General features: G+C 44.6%; 1 protein-coding gene across 1 annotated transcript in view; it reads right to left on the reverse strand.

Moving 5' to 3' along the window:
• Positions 1–353: 353 nt before the first annotated feature.
• The window catches only part of ptch2 (patched 2), a 34072-nt gene continuing 15704 nt past the window's right edge, over positions 354–18721 (reverse strand). The window contains exons 6-23 of the mRNA XM_084731499.1: positions 17402–17510; positions 17203–17289; positions 16968–17089; positions 15883–16030; positions 14587–14718; positions 14337–14492; positions 14079–14171; positions 13845–13970; positions 12644–13031; positions 11675–12199; positions 11010–11152; positions 10649–10829; positions 10046–10326; positions 8220–8357; positions 7508–7650; positions 3509–3914; positions 2837–3407; positions 354–2451 (exon numbers count right to left, since the gene is read on the reverse strand). Coding sequence (XP_084587625.1) covers positions 2417–2451; positions 2837–3407; positions 3509–3914; positions 7508–7650; positions 8220–8357; positions 10046–10326; positions 10649–10829; positions 11010–11152; positions 11675–12199; positions 12644–13031; positions 13845–13970; positions 14079–14171; positions 14337–14492; positions 14587–14718; positions 15883–16030; positions 16968–17089; positions 17203–17289; positions 17402–17510 — 3784 coding nt within the window. The 3' untranslated portion in view covers positions 354–2416. The remainder of the gene's footprint in view (positions 2452–2836; positions 3408–3508; positions 3915–7507; positions 7651–8219; positions 8358–10045; positions 10327–10648; positions 10830–11009; positions 11153–11674; positions 12200–12643; positions 13032–13844; positions 13971–14078; positions 14172–14336; positions 14493–14586; positions 14719–15882; positions 16031–16967; positions 17090–17202; positions 17290–17401; positions 17511–18721) is intronic.

The raw sequence follows: 18721 nt of genomic DNA on the forward strand, positions 1-18721 counted from the left end.
TCACTTTCACTGCAATGAGTTTACTCAATAATTTTGTTTATTTCATAGTTTCTAAAACTCAAAGATTCAAAATGATCAAAATAAGAAAAGGAAATTATCTCAACAAAATATTAGTAGTTGGTAAAACTTTTTCAAAACTACATCAAGTTTGAGTTGGGCTATTGCGGTAAGTTGCCTTGAAATTTTGAATTTTCTCAACTTTTTTTTGTTTTTATAGTGTAAAAGGAGTAGAAATATAAAGTGGCATATATTGGATATAAAGCACAAGTACTTCAAAATGTTACTAAATGTTCTTAGTTACTTTCCACCACAGATAAAGACACACTGGTAAAGACTGACAAGGACCACAGAAACACTTTTCATTCAATTTATTTTGTTAGTTAAATTTCTATAGCAGGTGAGGGAACATAACGGTCACACGAGGGTTTTCTTGAGCATAGTTTTCAGAAGTCACAGTGTTTTAGACATGGACAAGAACATCTTTTAAAAAAAAATGACAATGAAGAAGGAAGGGCCAAGAGGAAACTTAAAAACAAGGTGTAACAGTGACACAATCCTACACACCTTCTTCTCCTTCATGGTCCCCCAACTGCCCCCTTTACTCCACCAAAAAAAAAAAAAAAAGGCCTCTGCTCTAAAGTGTTGTCAACTCCTCCCTCCCACGACCCCCCCATCCCAAAATGCAAACAAAACAACAAAACAAACTCGCCAACAAATAGATATATTTATATATAATATATATTCACTCTTTAAAAATAGAACTTCAGTCTAGATACTAACATCTGTACAAACTACAAAAATAAAATTTTAATATAAATAATTTATATGGCATGACATTAACAATTTTTTTGAAATAAACTACAAACCAATGCAGGAGCTCCCCCCTCAACCCCCCCAACCCTCCCTTTATTAAACTCCTCACCACTGTCTGACAACACCTGCTGGCTGTCTATGGTCAGATCGAACTGTAAAATGGTGCTTTGCTCTTTTTTTTTTTTTTTTTTGCTTAATTATTCACAACTGCACAGTAGCTACTTAACTTTTCTTTCATATTTACAAAAGAAACCAAAGCTGCCACTTTGACAAAATGACATTTAAAACATAGATCTGCGAGTTTTTCCCTGCAATTTAACCTGGCAGTGATGAGACCAATACTGAACAACAAAAACAACGGAAAGTTTGTAAAGCAAAATTACATGAAAATCCTAAGAATGAAAGATAATGTGGCATACATGAGGTTTGTATTAGCGAGAAGAGTGAGATTAGAAAGTGAGTCAGCAGGTTGAACATGTAACAACCCTATAAGCAGCCAGCAAAGAAAAAAAGGAGAAAATAATAATAATAATAATAATAATAATAATAATAAAATAAAATATAATCACTCCCTTTGCATTGGATTTTATAATTCCCTTTCAAAATAAAACAAGAAGGTGAACAATTGTCAGACACAAAGTGACAAATGTGAACTTCACCCGCTGTAGAGCTTACAAAAACTGCAGAATTAAAAAGAGAATCTTATCACAGCTCCTTCAAGTAGTTTAAAACTGCAGAGGACAAAGTTTGAACATGGAATATGAATCAGGTGGACAGATGATGGTGATAACTGACAAACATCGGTCTGCTACTGCTTTGTGACAAACATTCTGCGTCTGGACAAGACACAACAGGTAAAGTGAGAACATAATACTGAGCTCTGAATGCTGTGACGACAAGGGAAAAGGGGACAAACTGAAGGCACGACGGTTACTACTGTTAAGAAAACAGTATCTGCTGTGTAATTCTCTGCTTTTCTTTTTTTTTTTACAGTACTCACTGCGACAGAGAAGTTCTACGCTTAAAAATACAACAGAGTGTGTGTCAGTGTGTCAGGACACAAAGTTATACTGACTTAGACCGGAGGGGGAAGAGGGGGTACTGCATTTTTTAAGGCAAATCACTTAAAATTATTTTTTGTAGCAGCAAAAAAAAAAAAAAAAAGAACATAACAATACAAATAGAAACACTGACACTGACATGTATGTTCTAATATCTTAATAACATCTCACTTTTTGTGGACACTTTTTACATATAGCACATTTCTTATTCTATACACTGTGGGGGGAGAAAAAAACATCAACCACCCCACAAAAACAAATAATCTTTTACATCTGAACTTTTACACAAGAGTATACCCAAGTTATACAGTACTCTTTTAAATAGCTTCCTTCTTTTTTTAGTATTAAAATATATACTCATAGATTTATATAATTCTTAAAATGTCATTTGTTTTTCTTAATATGTCCTTGAAATAAATCCTCTCCTTTTTTCTGTGTGAAGTCTATGTACAGTTTGAGAGTTCAAGACGTGATGTGACGCCACGCGGGCGCCAAGGTGCTCTGGGAAGCAGCCGCAGAAGGCAGAGCGTGTGAGAGAGAGTCTAGCAATCTTTGGCTGCCTGGATCCTCAAACCACCTGCAGCAGAAAAACGGAGAAGAGAGGAAAATGATTAGGCGTTGCTAAACGGGAATTTAAACACATTAAAGAAAATTAAGGCAGAAAGACTGGAAATTGAAGCTATCTGGCTAATCTACATCAATCATTAAATAAGCAGTTTGCAAGCATTTTGCTAATATTAATTAACTTAATATATATGTCACTTTTACAGATGACGGCAACATCTTTTAACCATTTGCAAAAAAAGAGGTTCTGTTAAGCTAGCTCAACTGTTATTGGAGCACAGAGTGAAAAGGGGCAGGACTTAGGAAGGACTAATTGTATCATCATTGAAAAACATGTATTTCTTAAATGTTAAATGCTCTGGTCAGACAAACCTGAGACTGTCTGGTTGTTAACTCACCTTGTGTCTTGCTGAGCTGATGCTCTGCCTGGCTCTGAGTTGCCTCCAAGTCCTGGAGCTCTAGAGAGTCTCTCTTACATGAAGAAAAGTTTGTTTTGTCACTACAAGTCCTCTTAGCAGCCTCAAAACAGTCCGACTCGGTGTCCGTGTCAAAACCTTCATGCATGTAGCCTTGGTATGCTGCCCCCGGCAAGGTCGGATGCACGGCCACCGTCACGGAGGCTGTGGCCGTTACCATGGTAACGGGACCCCCGGCGGAGCCGCCTTGTTGCGTTGGCAGGGTGGAGCTGCTACTGCTATTATAGCTGGGCCCTTTAGTCCTGTTTGGCTGAGGCCCTCTGCCGTTCTGCAGCCTGGGGCCGCTTTGACAAGTCCTCCCAGGGAAGTGAGCTCTGTCGCTGGGTAAGTGTTGGCCGGGCTGCCCCTGGAGCCTCTGGAGGCCCTGCTGCTCCCGCTTGTTCCCATCCCAGCATGTCACCTGGGAGCCCAGAGGTGACTGTGCGTTGTGGGAAGATTCATTCAACGGTTCTATCCTTGCACCTGTGCCTGTTTCTCTGAATGGCTTCACCACCTACAACATATAAGATGTCATTGTTTACTTTCAGAAAAACACAAGAATGTGAAGAAAATCTGAACAAACAGGAAGGGTTTCTAGATATCTGTGTGACATACCGTGAGCTTAGGGAAGCTGGGGTTCTTGCTGGCTTCCAGCAAGATGTGAGATGTTGCAGGTGGAGCGCTGGTATGCGATGCAATGTACGCACTCCGGTCACAGTACTTATAATCCTCCTCCCCGATTCCTGATGTGGTGGTCATCTCTGAGTAATACTCAGAGTCCGACGACTCCGAGAAAGCCTGCTGACGAGATGAGCGTGGGTTGTGGTGGCCCGTGTAGTACCCGTGGTGGGTCATCGGTGGGGGTAGTGGGGGTTCGGGGGAAGGCGTGGGCAGGCGGCTGGCATTGTCGACCGGGGTGACCTCGGCCGGAGGGCCCATCATGGACAGGAGGACGGGCAGGAGAACCAAGCCATTCAGCATGCCCAAAACAGTCAGGATGGCCAACACAGCAAAGAAATACCTGAAGGATGGAGAGATGAAGATGTTAGTTTGAATCATTACATTTAAGAAGGCTTTTCTGCTTAAAAAAAATCACAGAAACTATTAATCCATTATCAAAATAGTTGGCAACTAACTTTCTTTTGATCGACTTATAAATTATTATTAACTAATCATTGCAGCTCTGGCTTTCTTATCCGTCGGATTTTGCAGGCAATACCAAAGCATATCTGTGTTTACTGGCCTGCATGCACACACACACACACACACACACACTGGTAAGTGCATATGCATGGTCACACACAGCCACAATCCATTTAATCTTATTTTCTTTTGCATCTTAAGGTTTTTAGGGATTTGGCAACAGTTCAGCTGGATTTCGATCGTCAGCCAAACTCACAACGCTTAAACACAAACTGGACGACATTTAACATTTGACAGTTTTCTGTTCAGTTTTTCTCCTAATGTGACGAAAGTGGCCTGATGTTTTATGCGGACGGGAACGCACATACACACACATGCATGTGCACGGTCCCAAACACACATAGCTGGCACACGAGGAAGGGAAGTAGCTCAGGGGAAGAAGTCAGGGAAAGCCCAGTGTTTGTGTATCAAAGGCAGGGGGGGCAAATCTGATTCCCTGCTCAGTCCAACTAAAACATGCTTTGATGCCTCCACTGCTGCTGCTGCTGCTACAAGACTTTCTCTTGCTCTGTTTTTCACTCACACTGTGTGTGCGAGTGCGTTTTTTGGTGTGTGTGCGTGCATCTCAGTGGAGCTCCGAGGAGGCCAGGGGTGGAGGCAGGCCACAAGAAAGAGCTCCACAAGAAAATTAGAGAGGACTCCACTTAAACACTAACAGAAAGCAGAGAGAGGGAGAGACAGTGAGATGCTAACCACCAGCCAGACTTAAAGAGGTAAAAGGAAAGAGGGAGGAAGAAAAAAATGATTGTTGGAATGATGAAGAAAAAAAAAAGCCAACAAGGACAGGGATAATAGCTGCGTAGTGTTCTGGAAACATGCTTCTCTCTGAATAGATGATTATTACTACTACTTCTCTTGACAAAGGTCACTCTGCAGGAAAAAGTTCATGGTTTGCATGTTAGGTATAATTTCACAACACTTATTCGCATACATGCCAGCTCTCTCTGGTATATTTTCTTCTTCTCTCTTTAAAGGGATAGTTCAGGGGTTTTTTTTGAGTGGGGTTGTATGGGGTACTTATTCATAGTCAGTGTAGTACCTACAGTAGATGGTGGTCAGCATGGCCCCTGTTTGGCAAAGCAGAGAGAAATACCAGCATGGAAGATAAGCAATGTACTGCTGTGGACGGCGTCAGCAACAAAGCTCATTTTAGACACGTAAAAAGTCAGTATCAGTGTAAGTGTACATTTAGAATATTTTGACTGCTTTACTTTGCTGTCAAACAGCCTTTTCCAATGGAAAACTGCCATTATATAAGCCAAATATTGCTCTCTCCAAAGCGACCAAACTCCATACGCAAATTCAGTAATTTTACCTCACAGAACATGGCGGATGCTGGTCTACAACTGCCTCGATCGTTTTTGCCAGTTTTGCCAGTGGAGTCTGGTTCAGCGAGCCAGAGCAATATTTGATTTATATAATGGCAGTTTTCCATTAGAAAAAGCAGTCTGATGGCAAGGTAAAGCAGTGAAAATATTAAGTATAGCGCACTCTTAAAGCAATGTTGATTTGTTTTCCTATTGACCCTGTCCACATTAGCTTTCGTGTTGGCACTCCTGTCTGCTTCACCAAACTGGGAGCATGTCGGCCGGCATCTACTGAGGGCATTACACTAACAGTGGATAAGTACCTCATACAACCCCACTTCAAATAATCTAAACAATCCCTTTAACCGCTGTCCTTGTTTTCTCCTTTATCAGAAGCATGTCATCCTAACTGCTTTTGACAAAACACTTCAGGGAGATATTTCCAATTTCTTGCTGTCTGCTCAAACCGTGACTGTCTTTAAACCACACGCAGATATTTAATCGCCGTGCTTTATTGAATTAAAGCATGTTCACATGCAGATGCTGAAATCACAGATCGGTCATCACCGTGTTTTCCTCAAGATCTACACTTCAACGTGATGAAAAAAACAAAACAAAACAAGAGAAGAGTGAGACAGAGCGAAAAGAGTGAGACGTTGGTGGGACCTCCAACAGTGTCTCACTGTTAGGAATTCTGTTGTTTATATAAACTGTAATCTTTTCCATTCGTTGTCAGGGCCTGGGGAGCCGTGTGTGAGAAAGACAGCATAAGTGTTTACATGCCTGTACATATGTGCATTTCTCCTTGTGTGTGTGTGTGTCCATGTGTGTGCATGCATGTGTGTCCCGCATGTGTGTGCATGCATGCAGTGTGTACGCGAGGGCTGTGAGCAGAGCTGAATCAGGCTTGCTGTTTATTCAGTGCATTACAAGGCCAGGAGATGTTTACAGCAGTATATTTATGCTGCTCCCCAGCTAGCCAGCTCTGGCTTGCCCCATTCACCCGACCACAGCTACAGCTTCAGCTAAACAAGACCTCCAACAGAGATACTAGCCTCTTCTGTCTCTGTTTCTCACCCTCATCCTCTGAATATGATCTCTCGCACAGGCATGGGAGAAGAAAGAAGAAAAACAAGATGCTCATTCCTATTCATTCTCAATTTCTCTCTCTTCCTACATGTTTGCACCTCTTAATCTTTCCAATTCAACACTGTGGAGGATCTAACATCCACCCACCCACCCACCCACCCACCAGGACCTAATATCCTTGCAAGGAAGCCACCCTCAGAGCACTTCTCCGCCTCTGCCTGTGTCTCTGTTTCTGCAGAAAAACTGCTTTTTATGTCATGGAGGCCTGCTGCAGTCTGTGAGCTCAAGGTTGTGGTTTCGGGTTTTGGGCCTGGACCACATTCGGTTGAAAAACATCGAGCTATTCGCCTTTTTTCCACTCTGACCATGAAACAGTGGTAGAAAGCGCACGCACGCACACACGAGCGCACACAAGTTACAGTGGTGTCTGTTGGTGGGCTTCAGACCATCTGACTGGCTGACCAGTTCAAATTTAGCTCGACTTTTTACTACAGCACCCAACATGGAGGCAGAGAATGCCAAACGGATGATAGGAATTTTTACAGATTCCCTTCGTGTGTGTGTAAATGTGTGTGTGTGTGAGAAAGAGAGAGACATCACCCAGTGGGTAGCAGAACACTTCCATGTTTACGAGCAGCTGCTACACACCCTTGATGTTTTCCCCATTTGTTGTGCTCTGAGGTTGGGGTAGACGGATGTGTGTGTGCTTAGAGTGACAGAACCAGGTGCATATTTGTCACTCTGTGTGTGTGAGTGTGTGTGTGCATAAATAGGGGTATAACATTTCCACCTGCATGCATCGCTGACCCCCCACAAGGCTTCTTCCCTGTCCCCGAGTGAGGCTAGACAACTGGCTCCACACATACACACACCGATGGCGTAAAACCAAAACACTGCTTTTTCCTCTGAAGGTAACAAATGGGCTGTGGAGGGTGAAGAGTGAGTCCTGTCACTCTCACGCACACACAAACACAGATGCATTCACACATACACACACGCACACACAGCGTCTCACCTCATGATGAAGTCAAACTCCGAGCCTGCCAGCATGAGAACGCCCAGCAGCGTGGAGATCGCTCCGTCAACCACCGGGGCAAACATGTGCTCCAGAGCCACTGCGGAGCGCTTGTTTCTGTTGCCAATCGCTGTCAGGAAGCCCTGCGGCGGCGGAGGAGAAGGGGGGAAGGAGGGGAGCGGAGAGGAGAAATGAGTTGGAAATCTTGCCGATCACACAAAACTTGTGCTTGTGGTGAGGCTTGGCACGCCTGAGAATTCCTGCATTTGGGTTTTGTTGGGGATCACTACGCTACACAAGCTTCCTAGTAAATCTTTAATCACACTTATTTTACCTTTAGCACTTTCCACTTCAGGCATTAAGCCACAGAAAGCAACTAAAACTTTTTGAAAAGTGCAGCTCATTGCAATAAAAATACATTTAATCAATAATTAAAGGCACAATGTGCATGATTTTCCAAGAAAAACAATTTAAAGACTCAGAAACATAATCTCGTTCAATCATCACTTATGACCAGGCCTCTGCCTGTATTTCCCATTATTTTGTTGTGACAATATTACTGGTTTAATATAATTTGTGCTTGATGTAGGTAAATCCACATAGAAGTCGGACCAGAGCATCAGGTTTCGAGTAAAGTAGGTGTTTAATTGCAGGGGCTAACAGTTAATCCATGTGTGTGCGTGCTCTCGCTTTGTGCTGAGTCTTGCCTTACCAGTGCAATGTGAACTGTAAACTCCACTCCGATGCCCACGGAGGCGATCAGGATGACCACGGGGATGGCGCTCAGCTTGATGCCGATCAGACCCATGATGCCAAACAGCTCCACCGTCATCATGGCCAAGATAAACACCTGGAGAGAAGACACGGACAGAAAGTGTTACAAAGTGTTCTGATTGGTCAATTACAGAGCTCTAAACTCTCAGGTTATTTCTGAACAGTGCTATGTATAACAGGCTGCTGTTATGGACACAGTTCTGATGATAGACTCTGGAGGAGCAATAAAATCCTTTCCAAATCAATAAAATCCCTGTGTCAAATTACTGAATTTTTTTGGTAAGTAACCATGTAATAAGCGGGATAATGTACAGTGCTTGAGAAACAGTAGGATGATAAAGAAACAAGCAAGTAAACAATAAAACAAAAATAAAAGCATGAGCATGAGTGCAATATCCAAATCACAAGAGCTGTGAAAATGAAAACTGTGATGCAAAATGATCCTTCCAGCTTCCAGTGAATCATGTCACAATCCAAATATCTGTCAAAATAATTGCAATATGACTTTTTAGCATATTGTGGAGCCCTATGTCTTTCCTGAGCCCTTTTTCCTCTTCACCCCACACAATCTTTGACCCTGTGCTGAGGAGCTCAACCACATGGCATCAAATTACCCACCCCGAGGCTAATACCTCTCCCTCCTTCCCTCTCTTTCTCTTCGTCCTTCCCAGAGGAGATTGAAGTGATTGACAGCGCCTAAGACAACAGAGTGTGGGCACTCTGTCACCATATTCATACACATCTGTCTCCGTTTGCGGAAAACAAATTCTCTTGTTTTTAACTAGATAGCAGCCTGTTTGCTTATTTTATTGTTTCCGATTTTTTAATGCAACATCTTAGTCAGTTTACCTATGTCTTACAAGAGTGAATGAGCGATGTGACTGTAAACCGCAACAACAAGTCTTAAAAAACAAGAAAGAGAAAACAGTTCCCGGCCAACGGGTGCTTTTGATCTCAGCGGGGGCTCCGAGTTGGGGCACGGTTAAATTGGAAATGATAAAAGCCGTTTTACTGCTCGACCACATACAGGCTGGGTGAGACCTTCACAGGCGGGCTGATGCTTGGAAACCGTACATGCATGTAGCCTCTCTCTCTGTCTGTTGAGACTGTGTTGCTGTCTCAATCAGTGCTGCTAAGGGACTTAAATTAAACACATTCCAACTGCAACTGGCATTGTTGTTGAGCTACACTGCAGCCCCCCCAGTGGTTGCGGATATGTGGATTTGTGTATGTGTGTGTGTCAGAGTTTGGGGGGCCCTTAAGGACCACCGGTCCCACCAGCTTGTGTGTGAAATGTTTTCCAACTGCTGAACACTCAAGACTGTCTCTTTCTCTCCCTCACACACACACACACACACACACATATCCCTGATGGATGGGTTGAGCAGGCCAAGGTCGCAACTGGGCAGATCTGTCCTGTCCCTGAGTCTCTGCCTCTGCTTCTGACAAAAGCAGCGAGGGAGTTGGAGGTAGAGGCTTCAGGAGGGCAAAGCCTTTCTTGCTCCTTTGCATTTCCTTTTCTAAGGCCGGCCCAGCCTACATTAGAATGACAAAGGTCCCCATGTGTGTGTGTGCGTACTGGCCCTCCACGGAGAAAAAGGGGCCCCCTAGACAGCGTTATTGAGCTGTGCTGAGAAGGGTGAGAAGAAAGTGAGAGGAAGAGGAGAGGGAGGAAGGGGCTAATGATGTTGTTGAGGTAGCGCAAGGTGGAAAATGTAAGACGGGAACAGGCAAGGGTGGAAAAGAAGATGATTTCTGGCTTACAATGATGCCGGCTGTCCAGGGGTTGAGCAGGAGAATCGCACAGACGAGGAAGGAGCAGGCCAGCACCACGCTGATCGCCAGCAGGAACCAGTGTCTGAGGCCAATGTACTGCTCCCAGAACAGAAAGGGGTATCCATTAGGGTAGTTGAACACACCCTTGCGGCTGAACTCGTCGCAGACCGCCCGCACGCTCTCGATGGCCTCCACGAAGTCGCTGGCCTGGCGAAGGCCGTTCAGGTAGAAGGGGAACTGGGCAAACTCCAGGGGCTCTGCAGCTGGGACTGCAAGAAAGGATGAGAAGGAACATTGATATCAGGGGCCACATTAAGCAGAAACACAGAAACTTCGCTTCATTAGCAAACATTGCGTTAGCTACTGTTATCGACCATTAAGTTAAGTGAAATTTAGGACAGCTTAACAGTTATCCTCAAGTTTGGAGAGTTTGTTTAAGATTATGGGAAGATAGGATGCTTGTGTAATATACTTTTTTATACTGTATTACCATGGTTACCAAATAGTTAAGATAGGAAGTTTCTGTTTGCTGTTTGTACTGCAGTGGTATCAACTTTGGCCAAATAAAGTATTATAAGAAAGCATACTTACTGCGCAGGTTCTCCCCTGTGGTGTCATACTTGTCATGAATCCACTCTCTGGGATGGGGGTAGAAGTTGGCCTGGGAGGCAGCATAGCCCAGAGGATCATTACTGACCCAAACTGTCAGGTAAATGTAAAACACCTCCGGGGGGATCAAACCCTCGGCATCCACCAGCCGACGCGACGTCAGCTAGAGGGAAGAGATTCAAAAATTCTGATTTAATGGCAATTCGTACAGGGAATTTTTGTGAGAATAAATGGTCAAAAGACAGCTGATAATGTAGTTGTTCACATGGCCACACACAGAGTCTTACGTAGGATTGACATGTGGATTCTGTTTTAAAGTATTTTATGTAGTTCATGGACATACCTGGCTGTAGTTAAAAGGCTCTTTCTTGGAGCCGGTCTGGATGAGGAGCTTGTACGCCAGAGCGCCGTCCTCTGTACCGTTACGATAGCTGTCAGAGGTAATCCTGCCTGCCTGCCAGTCAGCATCAAAAGCAGCCTGAAGACCTGCGTGTGAGGTAGAACACACACAGAAAAGAAAGGATTATTGCGGTTGTAATTTATAAATATTATGATTTCTATTATCATAAAATTTCCAGCACGTCTGTCAATGTGGGCAGTGATGTTGAAAATGTGAAATATCAAGTTTCCATCTCTTTTTTCAGCTGGCATTGATTGACCTTTTAGCTATCACTTCCTCTTGACTGGGCCTCTGACATGTCATAGCCTGAGGATATATACACACACATGCAAAGATAACCTATGACCCCCAACCGGTGTACTGCACCACCCCTGAGCCCAGGTGGATGAGGATAAACAGTCTGACTGAACTTTCAATCACCCTTTGCACATTCTCACCCACCCCACACACACTAGTCCATTCACTGGTTAAAAAGCACACCTGAAAAAACCTGTTGCACCCTCCACCGGATTCTGACATCATTATCAAAAACCCTCAGGGGGACAGAGGGTAAGTTATTACCTGACTCACTCAAAAAAAAAATAACATCCCTGAGCCTGGATTCGTACCTCTGAGCCAGTCCTGGAAGTAGTGCAGCCACATGCGGGGCAGCTTGTTGTCACTGTCTCTGACCACATATCTGACCGAGTTGAAGGCGTTGTGCAGCTGGATCAGCAGTCTCTGCGACCGTGCGTAATCGAATCCGTCCATAGTCACCAGGTACATGTTGTAGAAGGAGAAATATTTGAACTGGGCATTGATGAAATCGTACTCCTTGGTGTCGCGCGGCACGATGTCGGTCAGGTAGAGGCCATCGTGCACCATGGTGGTCCCGTACAGGCTGAGGCCCAGAAGGCCCAGAAAAAGAACCACAACGATGGCTTTGCTTTTGGGCTTGAGGAGCAGAGGGGCGTATTTCTCCCTGGCAAAGCTGGCCAGGTTCCAGTGCAGGAAAGGGAGCGGGACGCACTTCTTTCCAGATTTGGAATCCTCCACCTGGGCGAGGAGGTCCCGTGTGGAGCTGGAGGTAGGGGTGAAGAGCTGGGAGCCGTAGGGATCTGGCACAGAGGTGGTGGTAGGGGAAGGTGTGATGGCTAAGGGAAGGAAATACAAGCTGAGTTTAGGGAAGGCTTTGGACAAAATAACAACTGCCCTTTCCTACGTCACACCCCTCATTGCTCCGTGCTCTTATGCTGAAAATGGTTAGAATATATTGCTGGAGGACCTGAAAAAGTGACATATTCACATCTTAGGTTAGCTAATGCTGATGGTTGATGTAGATTAGCTAGCTAGTAAGCTAGCATTTCGGTAACATTAGCAATCAGAGATTTCGCTAGCATTAGTTACCAGATGTTTGTTGCTGCTGTTTTATTGTTTTTACCAGACATTTTACTAAAATTAACTTTCAGATGTTTTGTTTTAATGTTCTTATCAAACATTTAGTTCAGTTCCAAGTTTGCTCAACTATTACTGGAGCACAGAGCAAAAAGGGGTGGGACTTAGGAAGGGTCAAGTGTCATAAACTTATTACAGCTTACCTTGAGGCTGTGAGGTGGGACAGACGATGATGGACGGCGGGCTGGTGGAGATCTGTGAGGTAGGTGGTAGGATGGTGACGATATGCTGTCCCGCTGCGTCGCACTGCGTGAACGCCTGCACTGTGGTGGTGATCTGGGTGCTGGTGGTGATTGTCGATCCGGCAGTGTACTGGTGCGTGTGCGCCGTTGCTGTCGTGGGCGTATGCGGCTGCTCTCCAGCGTCTGACAGCTCATGGGGGGAGAGGTGGATGACGCGGTCTGAGCAGGGGCTGTACAGACAACAGAGGACATCCAAGCGCTTGTCCTCGCGCCGGTGGAGGTCCAGACTGAGGATGGCAGGGAAGATGAGCAGCACCATTGCGAAGTTAAACACGACCACGATGGCCGCCTAGGGAGAGAAACAGAGAGAAAAGCAATGTGAGAAAAGGCAGAGAGCAGTGAAATTACAGACAGCGTACCCCAGCTGGGGAGAGTCAGGGCTCCTTTTTTTTTTTTTTTTTTAGTATCTCAGACCACAGCCTCGAAAGTGAAGAAAAGCCTTACTCTAAATCACCAGCCAGGAATACTAAGCGAGCCAGAAGGGGAGAGGGAGACGGAGAGAAAAGAAAGAAAAGAGAGCCAGAATGAAAGAACTACTAGAAAGACTGAGAGAAAGGAGAAGGGAGGGGAATATATATGTTGCGAGTCTGAGCAAAACCATCACCCTTCACTCACCCCAGCCCCTGAAGCTGACATTCTAACTGGCTGTGGTTTCCAGTGTGTGTACATCTATGCATGTGTGTATTTGTGTGTGTGCTTGTGTGTTTCTCAGACCACCCACGGTTAGTCACAGATCAGAGCAAACCGCCTTGACGGGCCAGTGATATACTGATCCACTCCTCCCTCCTTCTCCTTCCCTCTCTCTGTCTGCCTCTCTCTGTCTGTTCATCACCCTCTTTACTCTGATTATTCCACATTACACACATGCACATATATATATACACACACATACACACACGCAGAGACACGCACACACAAAAAAATGTTGGCCCTGTAGGTGCAGCAGCAATAAAACAGGGAACAAAGGCTTTCCTCGCTCTGAATAAGTGTCACCTCTCTTAAGTTATCTCTTTCATTTTCAAAGGAGCCTCAGGCCTCTCGGTGTGCGATTGTGTACATGTGTTTTTGTCTGCGCGCATGCGTGTATGTGTGAAAAACATACCTGCAACGAGAAAGCTCGCAGGGCAGGGATGGGTACGAGAGCGGCCATAAAGAACGCAATCATGTTGTTGATGGAAGTCAGAGCCACGCTGGTGCCGGTGCGACGCAAGCAGTCTCCCGTCCGCTCCTTGAAAACAAAACACAGACAAATGTTCAGAGAGGAGAGGAGAGGAAAGGAAACACAAGTAAACAAAAGAAAAGGAAAGGAAAGGAAAAGAAAAGAAAAGGAACATACCTTAAAAGGGATGTTACTTCCAGCCTCTGTGAACGAATGAGCCAACAGAAACATGTCATCCACTCCAATCCCTAGTGCCAGGAAGGGAAGCACCTGGGATGAAAGAAAGGGTCAGAATTAACAATTGAGGCGGCTCCTTAAAAATAATAATACCCAGGATACCTAGGAGGCAATATAGCAATAAATAGTAAAAAGTAAGCTAAAATTACTTTCAGTAATGTAGCACAGTGATTGTAAGCAGTTTCCTTTGCACTGTACCTGTGTGGTGGCAGCATTGAAGGAGAGTCCGAGCAGGGAGCAGAGACCCAGTCCTGCAGCCACTGACAGAGCCACTAACAGCACCCCGGCCAGCCCCACGGCCCCCTGGGACTTGGCACAGTCCCACCTCAGCATGGTAACACAAGCGTAGGCCAACTAGAGAGGACACATTATAAAAATGAGTTATATTCTATGGTGAAGTTCAATCGTTTTCATGAATTTAGAAGCGATAAACCATCATTATGCTCACCATGAGCAGGTATCCGCCGGCGACGCGGATCACGCTGACATCAGAGAAGGATTTCATGATGTCGTTGAGGGTGGTGGTGGAGAAAGCGTGGATGGACTGGCTGGAGTTGTCTGGGATACTCTGGTGGACCTCCTGAAGGATTAAGATCGATTAATCATCAACAAGTCCAGCTAAATTTAAAAATATACAATCTTGAGCAAATTACCTACACAATTAACAATTAGATTATCAAAAATAAGTCTGAAAGCAATTCAGAGGGACCGAACTGCTGAGTTTCCACATGAAAACACACTTCCAGCCCCATATTTTATGGCCCTCTAACAGAGAAAAGCCCCCCGTCCCTTTGAAATGTGCATGTGTATGAAAGTGAGCATGAATGTGTGTGTGTTTTTGCATGTGCTAGCATGTGTGTGAGTGCGTGTGTGTATGACAACTGAGGAGTAATGAGCACAGATGCCAGAGGTTGTGAGGTCAAAGGTGAAAGGGATGGGATCACATGACCCAGGAGGCAGGCTGTTCTCCACTCCGATCTCTGCCACGAATGGACCAAAGCTGCCCAAAACTATTTACTTGTCAATATTCAGTCATCGTTTGCAATCTCAAAAAGATCTGTTCGTGTTGTTTAACATGTCAGGATGAGTGTCGTCATATCTCTGGCTGTTTATGTTGGGAGACTGTTACCCCTCCTCCCTCCCTACCTCTCTCCTTACCCTCAGCGTGGTGGGTGTCAGCTATCACAGCAACAGCTTGTTCCTATAACTAGGGCTCTGACAGAGAGAGATGGCTGGCCTACCACACACACACACACACACACACATATATATATGTATATATATACATACATACACACACACACCTACTGCCCTGGTCTGCCCTGCGATTCACTTTACAAGGGAGCTGAAGACTGATGGAATTCAGACACTGCAGAATAAGTCCCATGCAGTATGTGTGTGTGTGTGTGTGTGTGTGTGTGTGTGTGTGTGTGTGTGTGTGTGTGAACCAAAGCAAAACAAGACTGCACAGGGACAAGGAAATGCCTCCTCGTTTTTCTCATCCACCACCTACTTTGTCTTGTTGGTTTAAATAAAAATCTGTGCTTAGGTCCAACTTTATGTGTCCATTTGTTTTATTTGTGTGTGTATGTATGTGAGCATTGCATGTCATGACCTGCACTACTCTGATTGGCTAATACTCGTAGCCTTTATTGGTTTGCGCAATCCTAGCAATAGTTCAGTGCCTAAGTAATGTCTTGTTTTAGTTCTTTTATACATTAAATATGTGTGTGTATGTCCGCACCTCCACAAACTTCCTCTGCCAGGACTCGAGGATGGCGGTGGCCTTTTCCTCATTCCAGTTTATGTCGTGGATCTCGTAGTCGTCTTTAAAGTGCTCGTACAGCTGCTTAGGACTCATCAACAGGAACATGGTTTGGAGAGCCTCCGCACTGAAAAACACCCACAAATGTAAGCTTAGAAAACATCAGCCATGACAGCAGACATGCTTTATTGTGTGTTCGACTGAGTTGAAACCTCCACTGCATCATCCATCTCAGAACTAGCACATTAAAAATCATCCAGTCAGACTGTTTAGATGTTCTACCTATACAGGAACATGTCTGTCTGCGAATGGTTACAGGCAGGTGCCGTTTCTTCTAGGATTTTGTCTGCCTGCCTGCCTGTCTGTCTGCCAATGTAAACAGCCAAAAGCAGGTGTTATCTAGTCTGTCTGTCTGCTGGTCTCTCGGCTGCGATCCCAGATGTCCTCAGGTTTTCTTGGCACGGCCACGGCGAACAGCAGTGCTGCTCAAAATGTGAAAGAAATGATCATAAATCACGCCCGTGAGTAAGTGTGGCTCTCGCAGATGGGACTGGAATCCTCTTTCATTCATTCAAGGCTCTGCTGGGCTCATGTGGGTCATGATCTGGGCTCTGACCCAGTGCTGTCACTCCATGCTTTTAAATCCAGCTGAAGTCAACGGGAAAAAAACAAAACTTGGGAGAAAGTCTTATAAAAAGAGAGAAAGAAAGTGATTTTTTTTCCCCCTTCTTCTATATCTTGCTCGTCTTTGGTCCCTCACACAACAAATGTGTAACCGGGTGGGGGGGCTTTATGTGGCTGTCAATCATCTTTAATTGGCCTATCCTGGACTGGGGTCATGCAGGAAACCGATCCCTCTCGGTACGAGGCATTCCTAGCATGTGTCTGTTGGGTTATTAGGGGTTACACAGATTCCACAGTCACGGCGGCTCACAAGCTGGTGGGCTGTGATCGCTGCCTGCTCGCAACCTCCTCCTTAATGTTCAGTCTTCCAAAACTTGTGACGTACTCTGTAAAATCACCTGAAACTGCTCCTTACATGTCTTACAGTAATAAACACACACCTCAGCAGAGTATCCTGGCTGTTCTTGACCCGCCCTCCCAGGATCAGCTCCTCCTGCCAGTGCATGAACTTCCGGCTGAAACCATGGCAACCACCCTGGAGACGCCCAGCAATGTCAGGACTCTGAATGGACGGAAAAACACAGGCAAATACGTTAGGTGTTTTTGTAGTTGTGAGCTCAACTTTCATTTACCTGCAACTTCTTGTTGTGTAAGATGGCTGAAGTGTGAGTTTACCTCTCCTTGCTCCTTGTTGGGTGCACTGAGGGGGCAGTCGGGGTCTGAGGGGTCTAGACACGGCCTGTTCATGTAGGCATGTCCCACCTGAAGAATCAAACAAGGTTAGAAAAATCTCAGCAAGTGTGCAACCAGACAAGTAAACGGCTGTTCATATTTCATTCAGTAAATCTGTCAGTGTGTATTTGGTGTGTCCCACCTGGGCTTTGTCCAACATCTCCTTAAATCCCTCCAGTGAAGTGAACTGACTCAGCTCCTCCATCAGCTTGACTGGATCTAGATTCATCCACTGGATATCTGGCATACCTCTGCAGAGCAAAAACACAGTTATGATGAACATCAGTCCAAACATATTCGACAATAACCTACAGAAGAAACTGCACAATAGATTTTATCACTTTGTGTCTGTGAGGCTAGGCGGCTTTGCATTCCTGTGTGCAGAGAAACTATGATTCTTTCAGTTCAGTTTAATACTCTCTCCCTCGTTGTGCCGCAGCTACGCAGGAGGCTAGCTGCAGATACAGGATAAAATAGCGTTTATTATCCTGTTTCACGCCGCCACAATGCCCAGGGAAAAGGCACGGTGGCTGCCTGCTCACTTCCATTCCTCAATGTCCTGCACTGAGTCATAACGATTACCTCTGCCTCCCAAACATCTTGATAAGGAGGGAGGGAAGGGGAGAGGTTTGGAGGATGGATGGGAGGGGAATAGGTAAGGGAGGAGAGGAGAAGCAAAGGAGGAGCTCTAACACTGTTTGTTGTCTGGTGCACAACAAAAAGCTAATAAGCTGTAAATAAGCTAATTCTGAGCCTCACCTGTGCCTCCATCCTACTTCTCTTCAAGGTAAATTTATAATTTCCTCTGATCATAAGGTAGCTAGATAGTTGTCAAAAGACTTTTACACAGGTGACAGTTGTTAGCTCGCTAAATACGTTAACATGACGGTACACACCATTCAAGTTAGCAGCAAAAACACTGCAGCTAACGTTAGCTTTCATCTGATCTACTACTGTACTAAACTACTGTTTTCTGGAGGTTACTTACCTGTTATAGCATTCATTTACAGCTAGCACTCCTGCTTTGGCCTAGCTTTCTAAGGTTTGAAAATGTGCTTTTGTTTTTACTGTATTTATCTTTCACAAAATTAATCAGTCCAATTTAAAAGTATTTATTTATAACTCCTACTAATATTTCTACTACTAAAGTTAATTAAGTTAAGGTAGCCTTTCTTGCTAAACACCTGCTGTTACAACTGTAGCTTAGCATTAGCAGTTAACCAGACTAGCATCAGTCTAGCAAGTTTTCTGTAGGTTAGTTTTATGTTTTAGCAAAAACTTGCAGCTAGCATTTTACAGCTAACTCTTGTTTTGGCCTATACTTATGTAGTTTGGAAACCTATATTTGTTTATATTGTTGCTGCTACTTAAAAGACCTTCATCTACATTAAGAAGGGCATGATGTAAAATAGCTTAAGCTAACTGTGTTTCTGGTTCAAGTCACTGGGAAATAAACATTTAC

This window comes from Lutjanus erythropterus, chromosome 12, assembly GCF_056507025.1.
Source record: "Lutjanus erythropterus isolate fLutEry1 chromosome 12, fLutEry1.hap2, whole genome shotgun sequence".
Taxonomy (NCBI): domain Eukaryota; kingdom Metazoa; phylum Chordata; class Actinopteri; order Lutjaniformes; family Lutjanidae; genus Lutjanus; species Lutjanus erythropterus.